Source organism: Perca flavescens, chromosome 24 (genome assembly GCF_004354835.1).
Source record: "Perca flavescens isolate YP-PL-M2 chromosome 24, PFLA_1.0, whole genome shotgun sequence".
Lineage (NCBI taxonomy): Eukaryota > Metazoa > Chordata > Actinopteri > Perciformes > Percidae > Perca > Perca flavescens.
In genome coordinates this window covers 18,236,251-18,258,113 of record NC_041354.1, presented here as the reverse complement: position 1 = coordinate 18,258,113, position 21,863 = coordinate 18,236,251, and the positions used below count along the sequence as shown (strand labels likewise).

General features: G+C 39.9%; 1 protein-coding gene and 2 long non-coding RNA genes across 5 annotated transcripts; 1 reads left to right on the top strand and 2 right to left on the bottom strand.

The window, feature by feature from the left end:
* The first annotated feature begins 6,860 nt into the window (after positions 1-6,860).
* Positions 6,861-19,873, top strand: pnpla4 (patatin-like phospholipase domain containing 4). 2 transcript variants are annotated; one of them, XM_028572400.1, is made up of 7 exons: positions 6,861-6,986; positions 7,966-8,154; positions 14,056-14,150; positions 15,279-15,414; positions 15,827-15,892; positions 16,552-16,704; positions 19,367-19,873. In XM_028572400.1, exons 2-7 carry the CDS (start codon positions 7,975-7,977, stop codon positions 19,499-19,501), a joined length of 765 nt encoding a protein of 254 aa, XP_028428201.1. In that variant the 5' UTR covers positions 6,861-6,986; positions 7,966-7,974; the 3' UTR covers positions 19,502-19,873. The 2 variants fall into 2 exon arrangements, with proteins under 2 accessions (XP_028428201.1, XP_028428204.1); XM_028572403.1 differs by having other exon boundaries at positions 6,861-7,035.
* LOC114551232 (uncharacterized) lies at positions 9,474-12,594 on the bottom strand. The gene is made up of 4 exons (XR_003691881.1): positions 12,502-12,594; positions 11,491-11,620; positions 10,821-10,969; positions 9,474-9,706 (listed from the first exon to the last, which is right to left on the bottom strand). It is a non-coding gene; the product is annotated as an uncharacterized LOC114551232 (long non-coding RNA).
* Positions 13,959-14,638, bottom strand: LOC114551233 (uncharacterized). 2 transcript variants are annotated; one of them, XR_003691882.1, is made up of 3 exons: positions 14,346-14,638; positions 14,077-14,177; positions 13,959-14,010 (listed from the first exon to the last, which is right to left on the bottom strand). It is a non-coding gene; the product is annotated as an uncharacterized LOC114551233 (long non-coding RNA). The 2 variants fall into 2 exon arrangements; XR_003691883.1 differs by having other exon boundaries at positions 14,077-14,166.
* Positions 19,874-21,863: the final 1,990 nt, after the last annotated feature.

The following is a 21,863-nucleotide window of genomic DNA, read 5'->3' as shown; positions in this document are numbered from 1 at the left end:
CAGCTCACAGGATTAGCCATTTTTGGAGTTTGTAGTTTTGTGTTAGAACTACATTTCGACACCGCCCCTCCTCTTCACTCACTCACTCATTCTCTCACACACACACACACACACACACACACACACACACACACACACACACAAACAGGCACGTGTCCACAACACATGCTGTTTTGTTTTTGCTTTGTTTTTGGGTTGTGATACTGAAAAAGGTATAGAAGTTTATTATGGAAGGATTATTGATTAGCTACTGATAATTGCGATGTTAATAAATCTTATTATACTTAATTAGCAGTTGCTTGTGATTATTTGTGTACTTGTTGTAATAATTGCTGTCTAAAAAGGTCTGTGCTCGAAATCACCCCTTCCTTTGTTTCCTTTTAAAGGATTACCACAGAAATGAGACTGTTCCACAGTTTGATTATTGGTCCCTGACTTGCAGGGTGGTGCCCCGTTTTGATTGTTTGTCGATTTGATACAGTTATTAATAACCATATTCATAACTTTATTAATATTGATAAAACATCTTTGATAACTTGATAACAGAATGCCTAAAAATCTGTACATCATAGTTATAACGTCCTTATTTCTTTTCAACGTTTTTTACGCTTCTTTCGCGGTTTAGTACGATGCTTTTATTGTTTTTAAGACATTTTTGGTGCTTTTTCCAATGTTTTGCTTTTAGTAGTTAGTAAGCTAGCTTGTTTGGTAGCTTGTTTAAAAGCTTATTGGATAGTTGGTGAGCTAGCTTGCTAACTCTACCCACTGTGCTTTCACTGGTTACAGAAAATGAGCTGAACAAAGTTGTTCATCGTCAAACGTTGTTTGATAGCCCTGTGCTTTCCTACGCTGTGACAAGAGTGTGTGAATAAAACATTAAGCTGTTAAATTTTACTAATTTAGTGGCCGGTTGGCTGGCTAGTTAGTTAGCTAGCTACCTTTTCTAGGAGACTCAGTTCTCAGTTCATCATCATCTGTATTAGAGAAAAGATGTTTAAAGTGAATAAAACAGCTTTACTTACTGGAGTTCCATACATATCTTATACAATTACAATTGTGGCTGTATTGTTTGTGTCCCCTTAAAAATTACCCCTTAAAATGTACACTTTGTGTGAATGCTGCAGGATCATCAGTTATCCCTAATTTTGGCCTCTCCTCAGCTCTTACAAAGCCATACAAACCTTGTTGCACTGAACAGTTTCCCTCACTGATACTGATCTGAGCTGAAAAGCTAAGTAAAGCTGTGTTGACACTTTTATTATGGAGTTTAAAACACAATAATGTGACAGCTAATTACAGAGCAAATTGCCCTCCACAGACACAGAATATTTCATAATTGTTTCTGGTCAGAGTGAAGGAAAATACTCTGCTTTCCAATGTTAATAAACCCACCCGAGACAAACACAAACACAGTTTTTCTGCTGGGTAGATATGGGAGTATATGAACTGCCGGGGACCAAAAAAAAGAAACCATGTCAAGCCAAATGTCATTTTTTAAAAGAAAACTACAGCTTGACTTTTACGGGAAAATAGCCTAACCTTTTCAGGTCAGTTCCACAGGGAAAAAGGAGTAAGTAAGAGAAAGAAAGGGCATCTGCATTCTGCTCAGTGTGCCGGAGAGAAAGTAGTTCTGCTCTGACAGAGCAATGTCAAAACTCAGAGATGACTCTTGGCCCTCGGCTAAAAAATATACTCAGTAGGAGGACAAAAAAACAAGACACCTTTTACATTAGTGAAGAAAATGTAGCGCATCTCAAGTTCCCGAGTTAAGGAGGACAAATTACTGTCATTTCACTTATTTAATAAGGCTCACATTATAATAAATTAACGCTGAGGCGTTTCGACACACAGCCTGGGGCTTGAATTGGTATAAACAGGAACGGGACAGCACTTTGCGACGACATAGAGAAAGAGCACATCTTGTCAGATGGAGGGAACCCCACCGGAGGGAAAAATATCTCTGTGCTATCCATTCACTTGTACTGTGTGAAGGTTTCCTCCTTTTTATTCCATCTAATAGCAAACAACAGAAACATGCCTTAAAGCTGTTGTGTGGTGATATTCACTACCAACAATGTAAAGAAGTTTTTATAAGCTGCCGACCCTAAAAACGTGAGGAATCAGCAGGGAGAATGGAGAGACTGTGGGATCCTGACACTAAGCTACCAATATTTTCAACATTACATTTGCAGGAAACATTTTCTTACCAAGTCAAACATCCAAATGTTAGTTATAGACGAGCTGTATGTCTGAAGTCTGAGGTAAGCTAATACACAAAGTCGTTACGCCATTACACTAGTAGAAATCACAATGCCCACGCCGTAGGTACGTACGTAGCAACGCGTAGATACAGAACCTATGCCGTAGGTACATACGTAGGTACGTGCGCTGGTATGTACATGGGTACATGCGTAGGTACGTGTAGATACAGACCCTACACCGTAGGTTTGTACGTAGCAACGAGTAGATAGAGACCCTATGCCGTAGGTACGTACATAAGTATGTGTATACGGAACGTGTGCCGTAGCCTGACGTGCACCTCTCCAGAAACGTAAGTACACGGCCTATCCCAGAATGTATCTGTGTTGTAGCCCGACCTTACCCTGCATCGCTGTGTGCATTTACCAGGCAGTGAAAGTCTAATGTAAATATGCTATTAGTTGCATTATGCTGTCCCTCCAGAAAAACGCGATTATGCGATCGCATAATTCAATGCATACTCAGCCAAAGTCTGCATATTTATGCGGGGCCCGCATTTTTTCAAATATGCCGCACTTTCGCCGCATAGATTTCCACGCAAAATATGCAGAGCTTGCATGATTTCATAATCCCCGCATTTTCGTTGCAAAGAAAGTCACATATATCTTAGCAGGAAGAAAAATGAAAAGAAAAATGTTGTGTTTACTTCACACAAGAGCAGCCATTTTCCCTTGTTGCCATGGGAACGTTATGAAGTAACGTAATTGTGTCATCAAATCACTTTTTTTTCTCTTTTTCATCAAACCGCAGTTTTAGCAAGTTCCCGCAATTTTTGCAAGTTCCTGCAATTTCGTCACATAAAATTGCATAAATATCCCGCATATTCCATTGCATTTTTTTAAGAAAATGTGCCACATAATTAAGGATTTTTGCCCGCAACAATCACAAAAAAAACTCCAAATTTTTCTGGAAGGACTGATTATGGGAAATGTTTTGCCCTTCAACTTTGATAATCCTGTGTGTGGGCACAAACAGTAATCCATCTGTACAGAATGCAATGTCGGATATTGGTATGTTAATCTACATTTTAAAAAGCTTACCTGTAAGGAGGACAGATCCGGGATTGGTTTATTAATAAATGTTGGTACATCTAAGGTCAGCCTTTTGCTCTCTGTGAGAGCAAGTGTAAATTTTTAAAAGCAGGTGCAACGTGAAACAAAAATAGCTGATATGAAGCCCATCTAGCTGGAGTTTAATCTTTCATTAGATCTGTAACAAGATCTGTGCTGTAGTGGAACGTAACATCATGAAACAGAGGCTGATAATGATACAAAAAGCCCCGGTGTCTTTTTCTTCCAGTTCAGAGATGGATTCTCAGCTTTATTTTTGGATCAGATGATAAATATTTAATCAGTCTGAGAAACCCACAGCGTGAGGACACAGCCTTAGTTTCTGGCTCAGAGGCAAAGCAGCAATAATTAATCTCCGTTTCTGTTTGATGTTTGTAATTGTATCATCAGTGAAAGACAGGACGTTCGATGTGTGTCATGCAGGGAATAAAGAAAGTCATAGAAGTACTCTATATTCCCTACAAGTCTGGAGTTTGCCACCTGACACATATTTGTAATTTACTTTTTGACAGTTTTGTTGCTTTCTTTGACATTAGTAGAAGTAAATGCACTATCCCCATTAAGAAAATGTATAGAATTTATCAGTGAAAGAAGGGACGTTTGATGCGTGTTATGCAGGGAATAATGAAACCTGTATAAACCTTTAAAAAGACACTAAGTGTAAACATTGCCTTAAAGCACACGTGTCAAACTCGAGGCCCACGGGCCAGATGTGGCCCCTTCTAAATTTTGATCCGGCCCGCATATCAATTTAGGTTCACAATACATTTTCACTGTCACTTTTTCAAGTTTTTGTCACTTTTGCCGACACTTTTGACAGTCTCGGATTTACTCACCTGGAACATGAATCATCATGATGTCGGCGCAGTATTGGAGGCGTTTTCATCACAGAGCCCAGATTCTGTGAGACAACGTTAACATTCAGAGGCAGCAGCAGCAGCAGCCCGCCGCCTGGTTTCTGAAACCGTCCTGTGTCTCCTGAGGAAAGTGGAGGACAAACTATTTCAGGAAGGGAAAATTGGATATCCTTTAGAAGAAGAAAACAGTGATTGTGATTCTAAGAGCGGATGCTCAGGCGGGCGGGGGGGAGGAAGAAGAAAACTAACTGTGCTGTATCACATTTAAGCCTGAAGTCGAAACTCAATCGCTTTCTGCAATGGGACAAGTTTACACTGAAAGAAAAAGAGCTAAAAGTTTCGGGGCATTGCTGTAACAACTTCCCATCCAACAAGACTGCAGCGTCACAAATCTGAGCTTCACTTTGGACCGACAACAAATCCCCAAAACACAGTCTCTGCTTTGGTTTGTTTGTTCGCCTCAAAGTCAACTTCTAGTTTTTTCTGTTTTTATTGCTTTTTTCCCAATATTTTTGTCTCTTTTTTGACTTTTTAACATTCTTGTCGGGGTTTTTAATCTACGTTTTTGTTTTTTATTCTATAATTTTTTCTGTGATCTGTATCTAGATACAATCGCAGGGTAATAACATCTAAACATAAAACTTGTAATTAGAGGGTAATTCGTTTTTTCCCCCTATTGTCTCATGTTTTTGTGTCTAAGTGACTGATGGCAGCAATCTTTAAAATTGGTCCAGTATTAAGTAGCCTCCTGATGATACTTACAGACTTTTACTTAAGTATCATTTTCACTGCAGGCAGGGGCGGAGCTAGACTCTCAGTACAGTGGGGGCGGAACTTCATCAAGGGCCCCTCTGCTACCAAGTCATTTTAAAGTTAAAACCGTTAAAAGAAACGGTTAAATAGCTGATGAATGCATAATGTTAATAATTCTAATATGTAATAATAATTCTAATATGTAATAATAATAATTCTAATATGTAACTTGTTGAGTAAGTAAGCCTATAAGTCAAATAAAACACAAAGAAAAGCCACAGTTTTGAACAACTTTGTATTGAAGAACAAAGAAAACGGTTTGCCAGTCAAGTTCAAATGTTTTAGCACCACGGACAGCGACAGCTGATGGACAGCCATGGTTCTAAGATTTTATCGCTTATTTGACATTTTTATTGCATCCTTTTGTCAACATTTTTTAAGAAGTTGGCGCTTTAATAACGTCTGACGCTTTATCATCATTTCTGTCTGGATTTTTTCAACGTTTTTGTGGCTTTTTTAAGTAGATATGCTTTAAAAAAAGATCTTATCATTTCATCAAGTCAACTTTTCTTTTGAGCAGGGCTGGATTGGCCATCTGGCATACCTGGCATTTTCCCGGTGGGCCGACGCACTTTTGGGCCGACACACAAGCTGTAACAGTTATGCTGGAAGTTTAGCATCCACGTTAAAATGGACAAACGACTACTAAAGTGCAAGGGAGGTGCAGAGAAATTACAGGAGAAAAAGATTCCTCAAAATGTGCCAAAATTTCAGACATGTTTGGGGCTGTAATAGCTGCTTCAACATCAGCATTACCTGAAACCGAGGAGGAGAGGTGGCTGGCTGGCTATACAGAGAAGCAGAAACAACATAAGGAGAGTGACCATGACAGGGCCATGTGAGCGAGTGAGGAAAAGATGGAAGAGAGAGTAGAGGACTATGTGGTAAGGAGTAGGCAAATTAACAGGGACTCTCAGGAAGGGAGGGGGGGTGTGTGTGTGTGTGTGTGTGTGTGTGTGTGTGTATGTGTGACGTCATAACGATAACAAGCAGTGTGGCTGTAACATTAAAGTTAGTGGCTGTCAGGTAACCTATCTCTTTAAGCTTACATTGAAAATGCTAGCGGTTAGCCTGTTGGCTAGCTGAAAAGTCTGTGTGATCTATAAAATCAGTGTTGATACAAGCATCAGTGTTCCTTGAATGGCTAAGCCTATATTAAGCAAAATAGTAATAATAACAATAATGGCAATACAATATCAAATACCAATAATAAAAAAAATATATAAATACCATAAATATACAAATCATAAAGAATGAATGAATTATTTAAGTGTAAGATCAACAGATAAGTCTTGAGACCACTCTTGAAGGATCCAAAACGATCACATGAACGCTGAACACTAGACAACTCATTTAATGGAACGCACGCATATTTTAGAGGACTGTCTGCAGGGAATGTGTCTGACCAATCACGGTGGGTGTGGGCCGCCTGGCCCAAAAATGCAAGGGCCAATTTTTTGTCCCAGTCCAGCCCTGCTTTTGAGAGATGCAAGAAAACAATAGAAATTACATTTCATTAGCATTTGATTTTTCCTGACCCTTAATATTGTCGTTACGGTTTTCATTAAACAAATACTTAGGCTAACAGTTAGCAAGCTATCATGAGCTAAAGTTAGGAACTTTAACGTTAGTTCCTTTACTGTCCAATTCAAGACACCAACTGTTTCCACTGTAAGCGTAAAACAAATAATAAAAAATAGCATTATTCACAATCAGTAATGTTTCTCACACGTGGCTTGACGTGCTCTTCTGATATTTTTTGGTGGAAATGCGGTCCTGTCGCATTGTTATCTATGTTATGAGGCGGTGTTGGTTTTATTTTGAAAATCATGAGCGGAAGGAGTTTAGTGTTTAGTGTATCCGGTGCAGCGGCCGTTTGGAAACACACATAGGAAACACATGCTAACCTTCCGTGCTTACGTTTCCATGGAGCAATAACGAGTTGTTGTTTTGCCGTTACCGGTAAATAAAACCGAGACCAAACGAGGTAACGGGAAAAGTTTCTTCTTCCTCTCCTTCTTGTCTTCAGCCTGACCGTAAGAGAGGATTTGATCGTTATCACTAACGTTGGCTAGCTTTGTTTTTCTTTCACGTTAACGACTTAAAAAGAAAATCCATGCTGAACTATGATGATAACTGACGTTTTAATAGACATTTAGGCTAACAATATAGGCTAAAGTAGTCTCTTCATGTACAGTAAGGTTACAGTAAGTCACATCTATGGGAGTCTTAACCTTACTCAACTTTTCACATAAAAACAACGCTTAATATTTGTCAGTTTATTTATTTTTAAATGTCACATATATCAACCGAATTTATTACTAAATACCGTTCTCTTAATACATCCATGCTAATAAATACAGCTTGCTTGGAATTATACTAAAATAAAAATGTAACGCTACAAATGTATCACTGGTGTCATATTTATAATTATCATTACTACATAAGTAGCCTGTTAACGTTAGTTTGTTATCTGAATTAGGTACAGACATTCAAACCGCAGGAAACAGTTATGGTTAGTTTAGATTTGGGTTAAAGGGACAGTTCAGATGTTTTGAAGTGAGGATATGTATCAATACTCTGTGTATTACTACAGTAGGCGGTCTACATAAAGAAAATGAAATATCAGTTCAAGTGTACGCAGTATTTCGAAGATTTTCAGCTTTGCCGTGCTGTCAGACAGACAGCGGTTACGCTCTTCAAAGCCACCAGACTTGTGGTATTAGTACTTCAGGGTTTTTCCTGCCTCAGAATGGGCCTTTGGTATTTCTTTAATATTTAAGAGAGTCTGATACAGCCTGACTCAATCTGGACGCTAAAACTGAGATTAGCTCTCATATGTTCTGCTTGTTCAACCGTTGTTTGGTTAGTGTTAAAACCCTGTACTTTTACTGCAGTAAAGGATCTGAATACTTGTTCCACTGCTGGATGTGTGTAATTTTTCCTCATGATTGGTGTCTGTGCAGGTGTGGAGGATGCCGGTCCTGAACTTGTCCTTCGCTGCGTGTGGTTTTTTGGGGATCTACCAGCTAGGAGCAGTGGGAGCTTTCCTCCGCCACGGAGACCGGCTGCTGGGATCACTGGGGGCCTGCGCCGGGGCATCGGCCGGCGCCCTGGTGGCTGCCGTGATGATCACCGCGCCCGACAAGTTGGAGGTACAGTGTTCCACCATATGAGGAGAACATTTCAACGTGAAGTTCAGCTACTTTATTTAAGAGTAGGAGGGACAGTGTTTGCCTCTTCAGTGGGGGTTAGGTTAACCTTTTGGGCATTTTAAAGGTCCCATATGGTGACACTTAAACTTATATTTGTACCGTTTATATGTGTCTATTAAACATTAATTTAATAGTGTTACCCCAAAAAAAGAGTTGGGTTGATTTTCCCAAACTTTTCTGAGAGCCCTTTTTCTCCCCTCCCACACACGCTTGGATTCCCTGCTGGATGGAATGTTCAGTCCACAACTAAAGAGCAGAACACTCTGATTGGCTAAGCACATATAAACATAGAACGCTCTGATTGGCTAAGCACGGATAAACATAGAACGCTCTGATTGGCTAAGCACAGATAAACATAGAATGCGGCCTGGAATCAGAATCCTACTATAAACATGGCTGCAGGATCTGCAAGACCTCCCCAGTTAGAGCCTGAATACTCAAGTTCAGAGGATTCAGGCAAAGAGGACCAATTCATTTCTTTTAGAAGAGGTCAGCAGGACGTTTCAGAGTGGTAAGTAGATTGTGTTTTTATTTTAGTATGTAAGGCTTTAGACAAAGTCAGCTAACGTTAGAAAAGTGTGTCTTGAGTGATGTGGCTAAGGCTAACGTTATATGGTGGCTGTGTATTTTGGGCTCTTTTGGGTTTTAAACCTTTGAAAGTCACAGAAACCACTTAGAGTGAATGATGTGTTTTCATGTTATTATCATCATACAGTCGCTGTTACCTGACACACGCCCACCTACTCTTATCCCCGGCTCTCTGTGCACCAGCGGCAGCGGTGTCAGCAGCATGAAGGTCCCCTGGGACCGCCGGTAGACCATATAGTACGACCTTATTTGTAGTTTCATAAAATGTACCAGAATTTACGAATATGAAAGAAATTACTACAGATATTAATGTTCTTACCTCGGTCGTCGCAATGTTGTTCATATGTAATGTTCAAACATAATGTTCATATACATTCTCCAGTCAGTACTAAATATTTGAAAACACCCAGATCAAGTATTAAAGTGATTTTTTGTTTACAAATGCATTAAAATTGTTTTCATTGAATTAAACCAAATGACATACTTTTCCTGTTTCATGCTTCAGTTGATGTTTCATGTTACTACAGGTGCACATGTGGACATTGTGAGTGGATGCCGCCCGAGGTTGAATTCCTGTTTTACAACACCAAGACGTGTGAGGGCCACAGCAGAGAAGCAATTGGCAACAGAAGCTTACAAATGTTCAATTCAATTTTATTTAAAGAGACCCAACAATTACCCCAAGAGCAAGCATTTGGTGTGACAGTGGCGAGGAAAAACTTCCTTTTTAACAGGCAGAAAGCTGGGACAGAACCTACTGTTCAGTAGTGATATGAACTGTAGTAGAAGTAGTCTGATAATAACAAGAACCTGAGCTCTGACTGGCTCAGCGCTGAGATCCTCTGGAATGGTGATCTTCTGCAGCTCTTCAGTAAAAGGTGCTGGGTCAGGGACAACACATAGCCTGTGGAATGAAAGAATTATGTTTTTATTTATTTATTTATTAACATGTAATGTTTAATAGCAATTTACTAAATGTATGTGTGACCCGGTGTGTTGTACGAGACAGACAAATATTAGCCCCCGTTTTAATTAACTGATTAGAACCCAAGGACTCAAAACATAAATAAACTATTTTATTACTTCTCTGTATCTCTGTCTGGTCACAGGCTCATTTGAGTACATGTGTTTGAATGGGTGAGGTTGTTCCTGCTAAGCTCAGCATGTCAGCAGAGGGCGCTCTAGGCTTTACAATACACTGGGCATCAGTAGCTAATGCTGACAGTAGAAGTCATCGCCAGTACGCGATGAACGAGTTTAAGTGTGTACGCTACAGAGAGTGATCCTGACCTGAACTGTATCTGTATTTTTACAGAAATAAATGTTTAATGTAAAATAATTTTAACATACGAATTAATTATTTTGCAGAGAGAAACTTTCATCAACAAGAAAGGAATAGATAATAATAGAAATATGACTAATAAAAACAATAGCAATACAACGCAAGATTTGGCATTAACGAGGTAACTCCAGGTTCAACCCAGGGTTTAGTGTATCACGGCGGTGGATCACTTGTTATGAAAGATATAGATTTTCAGCGGAGGTAATTACGTACAGGGCTATTTGTCGGCTTCTTGAGCCGTGTGTTGCGGTTTGAATTATGTTGTTATATAATTTATTTGCTCTCACGATATCTTACCACTGTTGGGGTTGCAACTAAAATAATAGTTGCAAGCAGTTTATGGAAAGCACAGTGTAATTATGGTCAGATCCTGACTGAGTGATATTAATAAGCGTTGTGATTTGCGTGTTTACAGCATCTGCTTTTTTTTGTCAGCTGTCTTCCTGTTTTAGGAAGCAGTGACTGTATTGTGTTTTGCCTGTAAAATAGTGTCTGTGTTCTTCATATTTATGTAGAATTATAGTTTGCTCTTCTGATGTAAAATATGCGGCTCTGGTAGATGTTTGTGATTGTACCTGCTCTACATGAAGTGCCCTGAGAAAACTTCTTATGATTTGACACTATCAATAAAATAAAATTGAATTAATGTTGCATGTTGTTGTGATAATTTACTTACAGAATGTTGGCTCAATTTTCCTTCCTTTAAGGCTTTATCCCCCTTTCTTCGCTTTAGGGAAGGCCAGTTTAAAGGCAGGATCTCCCAGAGCACTTGTTGACTGTGGCCGGTTGGCATTCTCATTGAAGTGGGATGCTGAGAGATAGAGTCTGCAACAACAACAATGCAAATTATGTAATGGGTGTGTATTTTATTACTCCAATACATTGTACAAAGAAAGAGAAGTCTACACACTTTGCTAAGTTACCTGAGCAAATGGCACAGATCAAAACCTATTTTTGTAGTTTTTTAAATAATAGATAAGTCAGATAGTATGTAGACTGTTGCTCATTTGAAATAGCAGTAATAACAAACATGATACATAAATACATATCATGTAGTGCGTAGGACAATATATCGGTATACACTCTCTAAGATCAATGTCATATGTCTGCCCACATTATGTACTGTCTGATAAGGTTCCCATATTTGTTTCCTCTTTTTTTCTTCTCCTCTTTCAACTGCAATGGGAATATACTGTAAGGTCCATAGATATATAATTTTGGAATAACTATTACCAGTAATCATTCAAATGATTACGGTACTTTTGACTTATCAGCTTATAAATACAAATGTAAATAAAATACAACAACAGGTAAACTAACATTTACAAAAATTCAATTTCACAAACCTCTGCTTCTGACGCGAGTCTTAGGAGTGTCCTTTGATAGTTGGGTTCCAACAGATCTTTTAGGAAGGGGGTCAGTCTGGCAGCCAATACTCCGGGAGGTATTGGCCTGGGAAACAGGTCTAATGGCTCCCTAAGAATACATTCACATATGTTAGGATATATATATATATATATATATATATATATATATATATATATATGATAAGGTAGCATCCTCTATCTACTATAACATAAATGACAAATAAAGGCACTTGGATGAGGCAAATAACACTAAACAGTGGCAGTGCAAACAGTGCAGTATAAGAAGGTATTTAACAAGTTAGATGCAATACATATATATGTGAATATAATAAATAATAGGTAACTACCTAGGTTAATCACATGTAGAGCTTATAACATATATTGCAAAGACAGAAGGGAGAGAGAAAGAAAAATCAAAAGGGTTGGCAAGCAGGGGACGCATTGCACAGAATCGGTCATGTATATCAATAAGGTAATAATTTATTTATATCGTTTATAACATAGTATTAATGTACTTTCTTGCCAGATTCCCTCACCAAGAAAATACTGTATATCATACGCTACAAATGGCTAGCCGTGGCGCGTCCTGTCTCATAGCAGGGTGGAGCAAAAAAGCTGCTGGCGCCTCACGGGGACTTGGGGGCGCTTTTGCCCCTAAAAAACGGACTTGAACCCGGCGAGAGCACCAACAATATCTCTAGTTTCCTCCTGCCCCTTGATTAACAAACAAACTATAACAGTAGACGACATCACTGTTTGCTGTAGCAAACGTTACTATACAGTTAACTTAGCTACAGCACTAACGTTAGTTAGTTCAGTAGCAAACTAGGTTATATAGTTATAATGTGCACAGTCAGCCCCCCCCACACACACACAGGGATAAACCGTATGTTAGCTAGTGGTGCTAACCAGCCAGCTAACCAACCATTAGGAAAAACGAAATTATCAACTCTGTTAGTAATCTACGTTATGAAATAGTTTTCTACTCACAGTTTCAATGCTTGGGAGAGGGTCCTGAATAGTGGGAATGGATCCTTTCATCAACAGTAGTTTTGATACGACATCATATAGCCCCTGATTCAGTATGAACTGCGGTGAGAAATGTGCAGTTCAGTAGCTAGCTAGCTACATACAGTAGCTAGCTAGCTGAAAAGCCTGACTCGGCACAGGTTGAGGCAAGTCTCCAAAAATAAAATCCATCCACCTGTCAGCGACATCTTTTTCTTTTGGAAGGCGGTGCAGTGATGTATTTGATACTCCCACCCTGGAATGATGCATTTCTCATGGCCCGTTTTCTGGGAAGACATGACTCCCGCATCTTCCGATTCTTCTCAGCAGCACGAAGCGAACGTTAGAAAAGGGGGCGGGTCCTAGTCGATTTTGGAACACGACACCCATTGGTTACCCGGTTTCTACGTAGCAAATACATCAAATTCTAACTGGCCCGTTTAGCTGGGAGGCGGTCTAGTTCTGTGGGGGGGTGGACAAATGGCGGCAGTGAGCGATTTCACATTTTCACAGCTTTTACTTTACACCCCCGAGCCTATATGACACACAGAATCCCATAAAAACCCATTTTCACTATATGGGACCTTTAAGGATTTTTATTCCTTTTTCAATGATTTTGTCACCTTTTTTAACGTTTCTTTAAAAAAAAAAAAAAAAAAAAAAAAATATATATATATATATATATATATATATATATATATATTTTAGTTTTTTCAATGTCTTCTGGCGCTTTTATTTTGCAGTTTGACGCTTTTTAATAATAGGGGTTATTCAACAACTCTGGTCTCAAAATATTCCATCTTTTTGGGAAAGTAGTGTCCAGGTTGTTCTAGAGATTTAAATGTAATTTAGTAAAAGAAAACACTTCTCCGATACTCTACATCAAACATTCGACATCTCTTTTTAATATTTAACACTCACTGGCTCTTAAAATAATTATAAGCAACATCCAAAGATCATAATATTTAGGAGAAGACAGGGATAGCTCCATGTTTTATTGCTCGGTTTCTTTAAATATTTAATCGGTTACCCTTTAAAAGAAAATCCACATGAACCACTCTTCACTTCGGCATGAATTAGATCCACCTCACAGCTCTTATTTAAAAAAATAAAATGTGTTATGGTTTGCCCGTTAGTAAGACTATTTATTCCATATAGCACAGTTCAGACACAGAGTGCTTTACATAAGAATAAACAAAACAAAGAAACCAGAAAATATAGCATGGCGGTCATAAAAGAGAGAAAAACAAGGAAAAGAAATTAAGATAACGTGGCGGGTGGGGAAGATTGTGGTTTCCATGAAAAGTAAGTTCCACTTTGGCTTGGTGAAAGGTGCATACATACACAAACAAACTCAAATATTAAACATTAATAAGAACAAATAAATGAATACAGAAACAAACATGTACTAATAGCTGTTTAGCATGAAAAAAAAGGAGGCAGAATGGTCAGATGTCTGATACAAGTTCACGTCTGTATCTGTAAATGAGGCTGAAGAGATGAAATCAATAAGCTGAAGGTTTCCTTCTCTTCCAGAACTGTAAAGAGTTCACGTACCGGTTCGCTGACAGCGTGAGACGGCAGCCGTTTGGAGCCACCACGCCGGGATACGACTTCATGCTCACACTGCGGTAAGTACACAGTACACTGCAAAACAGCTGGGTTAAATCACCGAATAATCATTCTACGACCACAGCTTTACAAGGTAAACAAACGTGTTCAAAGTGTCAGGAAAAGTGACAAAAATGTTGAAAAAAAAAAAAAAAAGTGCCTGAAACTTTGAGTAAAACAACAAGAAAATGTCCAAAACATTAAAAACTATATACCTTTATTCTACGAAATTAACTGTACTTTCATTGTGCAACTTGGAGACCAAAAACGAGCAACAAAAAAACATCTGAAAAAAGCTACAAATACACATCAGCAAGTCATCAAAACTTTGTTCACCGTTCCTCATAAAGAACTCTTCCTCCATCTTTTCAGCACTTGTATTTGCAGACAATTATTCCCCTCGCAGCTCTCAGAGCAAGGTGAAGCCCCAGGCAAGATTTCAGCTGGGCTTGTACACACAAGAAAGGAAGGCGGTAACGAGGGACAGGTGACATGAGGGTAATCAGGTGCAAACTGCAGCTGAAACACATGAAGGTAATTAAAGAAGCTGGACCACACATCCTCGTGATGGCACACACTGACTACGTTTACATGCACATTATATTCCAGTTTCTTCCTAAAAGCTGTTTCCATGGCTAATGAAAGAGAATATTCCACTAATATTCCCGTTTCCATGCAGCCGTGTTTAACAGGATGTTTCCAGACTTGTTGGAGCGTGTGAACTCAGCGTTCCTCTTTCATTCCTACAAACTTAAAACATTGAAAAACTAAAAAAAAACATCGGAAAAAAGCTACAAAAGCGTTAAAAAATGATTAAAAATGTCAAAACTATGTCGAAAACAATGACTCAAACATAGAAAAAGACGGCTAAAAACATTGGGAAAAGACTTCACAAAGATTGAAGAAAACTTAGGGAAAAAAACATCAACAGCGTCGAACAAAGGAACTAAAACGGAGAAAAAAACTTGCTTTAGCCTAAATGTTATTGTTTGATTCCGCATCGTCTCTAAATATTGCTCAGATAGTCATATTTATCTAAAGAGCACGGTGTTATTAGGATTGTAAAAGCTGACAGGTGTGTGTGTGTGTGTGTGTGTGTGTGTGTGTGTGTGTGTGTGTGTGTGTGTGTGTGTGTGGGGCGTCTCCAGGGAGGGGATAGAAGAGATTCTGCCCAGCGAGGCTCACCGTCTGGCCGCCGGCCGCCTCCACGTCTCCGTCACTAACTCCACAAGCGGCCGCAACCACATCCTGTCCCGGTTCTCCTCCAGGGAGGAACTCGTACAGGTATCCACTCTGAACATGAATGTCTATGATTGGTTTACTTCATCCCAGGGGGCGGAGCCAGGCGTAAACAGTCGGGACTCAGCTCTAGAGCAGTTATATATGAACTATTATTAAAGATATTTGATAAACAGAATCTGTCAAATCTGAACATCATTTGGGAAAAACATGATCGTTTTTTAGGAGATTCTTCTCGCTTGTGGCAACGTTTTTCTCAATTTTCTTTTTTTTTTATGTTTTTGTCTGCTTTTTTTCTCGCTACGTTTTCAACATGTTGACGTTTTTGTCAATTTGTTTGACATCTTGTTAACATTCGGGGCGGAGCCAGATGTTATAACCATTCCAGGCTCAGCTCAAACATAAAGGAGGGGGTGCTTATTCATTGTGATTGTAACATATTTTGTAACTTTTCCAGGCTCTGCTGGCCAGCAGCTTTGTGCCGTTCTACGCAGGACTCAAACCCGTGGAATTACGAGGACAGGTAATGTCTTTGACCCTGCAGGGAACAGGAAACCCTTACTGCCTAAAAATATCATGACTTTGTATTTCAAGATACTAATTGGGCGAGTTTAAACCAGTTTGTCCCTTTATTTTACATTAAACGTTGATATGTAGTTTTGATTTCCCAATCAAAGCAATGGTTTTGGTGCCTAAAACTTAGCTGTCGTCGGCGTACGACGGTCACCTTTTTGATCTGCTAAACTCAACTGTATCGGAAATAAGAAATCAAGTTTAAGGATAACATCATACAAACCCATTCATAAAAAACTGTTAACAAAATTTGGAAAGGAAAAAGTAGGAATAATTTAAAAATGCAGATTAAAGAAGAAACAAACAAGTCTTGCCGTATAAACTTAACGGCCGCTGACGGTTCACTTTTATTGGTTTTGAAATTTTTTGTCATTTTATCTGACTGTAAAGTAGCCTTTTCTGACATTTTTGTTGCTTTTTCCGACATTTCCGTGCTTCTTTTGACTATTTTGATGCTTTTTTGATTTTGGTTCTGTTGAACGAACAAGCTTTTTGAACAAGTGTCAAAAAGCGGCAAGAAGTTAAACATATTTTTTTTTTTAAAACAAGAGACAAAAACGTTCAGCAAAAAGTGTCAGATACAGTTCCATGTAATGCTTGTTGTTTTAGAAATGGATGGACGGAGGCTTCTCCGACAGCCTGCCTATTCTGCCGGTGGGACGAACCATCACTGTGTCTCCGTTTGCTGGACTGCAGGATGTGTGTCCCGTCCACAGGGGGCGCTTCAACACTCAACTCACACTGGCCAACATGAACATAATGGTGAGGACTGGATCATTTGATGAAGACATAAATTTTACAGACTGATCTCATGAAGTGGCGTATGTATGACACGCCAATTCGTATGCCATTTTGGCGTGTTATCAAGACGCATAATCGCTTTTTAGCGTGTTTATCAACGCAATTCACCCGCCATTGACCTACATTACGAGTGAATTTTCGCGAGTAGTAAGGAGGTAGGTTGGGGCAGAGGTGCGGGAAGTCATTTTCAGCAGGGGGTGCGGGGTGCTGTTGGGGGGGGTGCGCAGAACGACTCTACCTCTGCCTCCCCTCCCCCTCCATGAAGTAGGCTACATACGGTGCGAACTAAATGGGCACTAAATCACATGCCAATCACTACTGGTCAAAACATTCCTTTGCAGCTGCCCGGGTTTAAATCCGACCTGCGGCCCTTTGCTGCGTGTCATTCCCTCTCTCTCCCCCGTTCCTGTCTATCCACTGTCACTATCGAATAAAAAAATAACAAAAAAAAACGATGAATGACTAGTCCAGCTGAGCATCAAATAGGCCTTTCCAGTTCAATAAACCAAGTACTGCCATCTGACTCACACATCACAAGACAATGTTACAATGAATTAAATCATACCAAAGTGTTGTATGGCTCAAGACTATGGCGATATAGTATTCACTAAAAATCACCCAAGCAGAAAGCACAATAGTAATTCTGAAACGTGATTGACTGAAGATACAACAATGCCATCACACAACACAGCTGAGTGCAGGTTGTAAAATAACAGTCACTTAGTCAGCTGCAACTTCACAAACTGCAAAAGCCAACATATACAACTGTCTCATACAGGCCTATAGCAGCATCACAAAATAATGATGCAATACGTCTGATATGCATGGCATTTCAATAAACTAAACAAAATATGTACATTATCTGGTCACACGGTCACAACAGATTATATTAACCTACTCAATTTACAGATAGCATAATAGCTCTTACCTTTAGAAGTTCTAATTTCTTGTCTTTTTCTTTGCAAAGTCGCAGATCAAATCCTCAAAGTCCAGCTCCCTCAGCAGCTCGCTAACCCTACTACACATGCGCTGCTGTGTGTTGGGAGCACTTTACAGGCAACGCAACAAATGTCTCCGGTGGACAGTGAATATAGAACCCACTCCCGTGGTACCGTTTCACCGTTGGGAAGATGTCGGGTCAGTGCCTCGTTAGTGAGAGAGCGGGTCTTTCTGCCGCCAGCCTCGTCCCCCCTCCGAGATGCTGGACATTTAGCCGCCAATTCTGAAAGGCTAATATCCCTCTGGGTATAACTTCCTCCCGGACGGTCTCTGTAATCGGTCCCCGTAGTGCAGGGCCTTCAGAGATGATGGTACCTGAGGGGCCATTACCTTGTTCTGTAATGCTGATGACCGCCGGCCTCATCTCTGTCTTTTTCCACAACAACTTCGCTAAAGTTAACGTTAGCCACCGTTAGCTGTGGCTGAGTGTAGCTGTAGAAGGCAGCGATTCTTCCAAGCTAACGTTGGCTAGCTCCTCGACATCCTCCTCTTCGTCATTCCCAGCTCTTTTTAAATTTATTCGCGGGACATTTTTATAGTAGCCGCTTTCTCTCCGTTTTCCACACTTTCACTCGCTGATACAACCCAATCTGACCGGGGATCAGTTACTAATTAATTCCACTCTTTCAATCTCAACTCGTTCTTAGAAAGCTGATCTTGGATCAGTGCGATGTAAACAACCTGCTCTATGCCCACCCACCTTTATCTTTAGCCAATCTACACAGTGCATGCGGCCTTCTCCCAATCATTACATTAAACAACTTTTATTTTATTCTGATTGGATAATTATCACCATAATGATTAATGCCCATTGGGTAATACGGGCTTGATCGCAGTTTGCCAACAAGGGGTGCTGCCACCAACAGGGGGTGCTGCAGCTACCCCAGCACCCCTACTTCCCGCGCCTATGGGTTGTGGTGGTGGATGGGTAAAAGGTTGGGGTGGTGGATGGGTAAAACACAGGACTTTCACCCAGGAGAGCTGGGATTGCATCCCGTGTGTGGCCATTTTCAGCCGTTTTTTTTTTTGTTTGTTTGTTTTTTAAGCCTTCCCCAATGTTTCTTTCCTAAACCCAACCGTTTGTTTTCTTAAGCGTGTTTTTGTAGCTTTTTTGTGTTACTAAAGCCTTTCCCTGTGTTCTTTTCCTAAACTCAAACTTTTTTACACTCGTGACGTTCTCGTGATAGTACGTCACGTTCTCGTGATAGTACGTCACGTTCTCGCGGTAACACGCAACGTGGTGACTCCACGTGGTGGGCCATTTGGCTTTAGGAAAGTGGCGTGTATGTTTACGCAAAGTCATGATGCCATGTTGCATTTTAAGGCTTAAATCTAGTCAATGTTATCAGGCACTTAGAATAATAATCTGAGCCTGTCATCGGCATGAACAGAACTTTCGTGAAGGTAAATGCAAGCTGGGTAATTACACACGTACGTACATCTAGCTGCAAAACCAATGTCAAAAGATTGTTGTTGATCAGTCACTCAGACACAACAACACGGGAACATAGGGTCATGGTTGAACAAAAACGATAGTTACCCTTTAAGTGGAAGCTTTGTCTCGCAGTTGCAGTTGCCTGTCAGATTTTCTTGAAGGTTTGATGTAAATGTGGTGTTTCCTCAGCTCTCTGTGGAAAACATCAAGCGTGTGAACCAGGCTCTGTTCCCTCCGTCCAGCGGCGGCATGCAGGCGCTGTGTGAAGAAGGTTTCAGAGACGCGGTGGGCTTCCTCAAGAGAGAGGACTGGATGAGCTCATGACGCTCATTTTTTATTCTACGAACAAGCATGAAGCCAAGTACCTTTCACGGAAATGTGACAATGGATTTTATGGATTTATATCCTCTCAGGGTTCAACAATAAGGGTGAAATATAACAACCAAAGTTTGAATAATTTCTTCCGATCATCGTATTATAAATGACTTCATCACTATCGCCCATGTTGGAGGAGGGTTTGTTGAATGATTTGATTGTGCCGCTGGCCAATTAAGAATTTAGATGGCCAAGGGCACATTTAGTTTTAAGCTCTCGCCAAATTTGCGGATGAAAAGTTGCAGTGATGGAAAGTAACTAAGTACATTTACTCCAGTACTGTACTTCAGTCCAAATGTTGAGGTACTTGTACTTTACTTGAGTCTTTTCATGCCGCTACATTTCAGAGAGAACTATTGGACTTTTTACTCCACTACATTCATCTGTTCCAGCTTTAATTACTAGTTACTTTAGTTACTCCACTACATTCATCTGTTCCAGCTTTAGCTACTAGTTACTTTACACATTAAGATTCCTGCACACAAAACACATGTAGTTTATAAAATCTGATGTTTGATTCTAAAGTAAACTAGCCGACAATATAACGGCTACAAGTCCAGCTGAGATGATGAGACCATTAAACACACAACTGGTTGGATCCTTTACTCTTTCTACAATGGGAGGAGAGTTCTTTACTTTTAATACTTTAACTACATTTTCCTGATGATACTTACAGACTTTTACTGAAGTAACATTTTCACTGCAGGACTTGTACTTGTAGTATGTAGTATACAGAGTATTTTAACAGTGTGGTATTAATACTTTTACTGCAGTAAAGGATCTGAATACTTCTTCCAGCCTCGAAAAGTTGTTACGCGACTTTGCTTTTGTGCGACATCCATTGTGCATCTCACACCCTGAATATGAAACAAAAATGTGGAGGAGCCAAAATGCAGCAAAGGAAGCAAGTCCGAGGAGCAGCGAGGAGCAGCGGGGAGCAGCGAGGAGCAGCGAGCACTTAGTCTTCTGTAGATCATCTTCTTGAGAGTGAATATGTTGTTATATGTAACCTGAACTAATCACCACTCTACTTCTTTTATCCCTTCGGCTATTCAACTTTTAAATGGATCAAATCTATTTTTGGATTATTATTCATCTACTCTGTAGGCAGTGGCGGCTTGTCAATAGAGGGCGCTGGGGCGCCGCCCCCATCAAAATTCCATAAATATAAATGTATACAAAAATGATATAAAAATGAAATAAAAAATTAAAAATAAAATAGTTTACTCATAACTGGTAGTAAGAGCCTCAGCATTTAATACAAACTGGCTTTAATCGGTTAACTATTTTCTCTGTTTCAATGTTTCCTCCGGTTTCTTGTCTGCAGGGACGCCGGCCAAATGGATGTGTATGTGAGTCCTTAAACTTTCGGCCAGCATGTGACCTGAAGCTGGTCTCTAATTGGTTTCTTAAATATTCTCCTCCGGACGCACCTTGCTGCGTCCCTGGCGAATCAGAATTGGAGACAGGTTATTTTATCCAATCTGATTGGTTCTCAACACCTGTCATTCAACTCTTCCCCCAGCCGCTACTGGAGAGAGAAGGTGGACACAATAGTAGCGCCAGCAGGTAGCTCTTGTGTTGCTGAAATGGTCTAACCACTTTGATTAAAGTAGGAAACTAGCAACAATAAACAAGGAGAGATTCGTGAAAGAGAAGTTCTACAACGTCGTGGAGCTGCCGACCCCGTCCAAACGGCGTGTGAATTGAATATTCCGGTGAGTTATCTTAGCTGCTAGCTAGCTAACAGCAAATTACTACTATTGGTGTTGATAACCTTGAGAATTGTTGCTTGATTTGTGTTTTAAAGCCAGTCGGAATTGGCTACTAACCTGATGAACCTGATAAAAGGGTATGGTTAATATTGAAATTGTTGTTGTAAATTTTAACTTAGCTGTTGGTTAATTCAGCTAGACACGTAGGTATTTTCCGTCCTTTAGTTGTGACTGCTATGTTTTCTGTAAGCTAGTCAATTAAGATGGACAAATAACATTGAGTTCAAGCTAACTGTTTAAGTGAAATGTGGTTAAAATGTGTAGTATGTAAGAATGTTGTATCTTGAGGAGAAACACAAGTGAACTGTTACTATGGGCAACTGAGTGATTATTCTTCACGTTTTGTGCAGGCTGGTTTTTTGGTGAGACTCTACTGGGAGACAGAACTGTGCTGCTCAAGTCACCGCCGTCATACTGCCTCCTGGGTTTCAACTTCATCACCACCATCTTCTTACCGCTCACTACATCTTCGCCATCATCATCATCATCTCCACTACTCACAGGATTTTCCCATTGTTTCCCTACTCTACTCTCTG

Bases quoted from the DNA above. Each gene is read 5' to 3' on its own strand.
- pnpla4 (XM_028572400.1), top strand. From the start codon at position 7,975: ATGCCGGTCCTGAACTTGTCCTTCGCTGCGTGTGGTTTTTTGGGGATC. The intron at 8,155-14,055 runs GTACAGTGTTCC...CTTCTCTTCCAG, and splicing joins CCGCGCCCGACAAGTTGGAG to AACTGTAAAGAGTTCACGTA. The intron at 15,415-15,826 runs GTATCCACTCTG...TAACTTTTCCAG, and splicing joins CCAGGGAGGAACTCGTACAG to GCTCTGCTGGCCAGCAGCTT.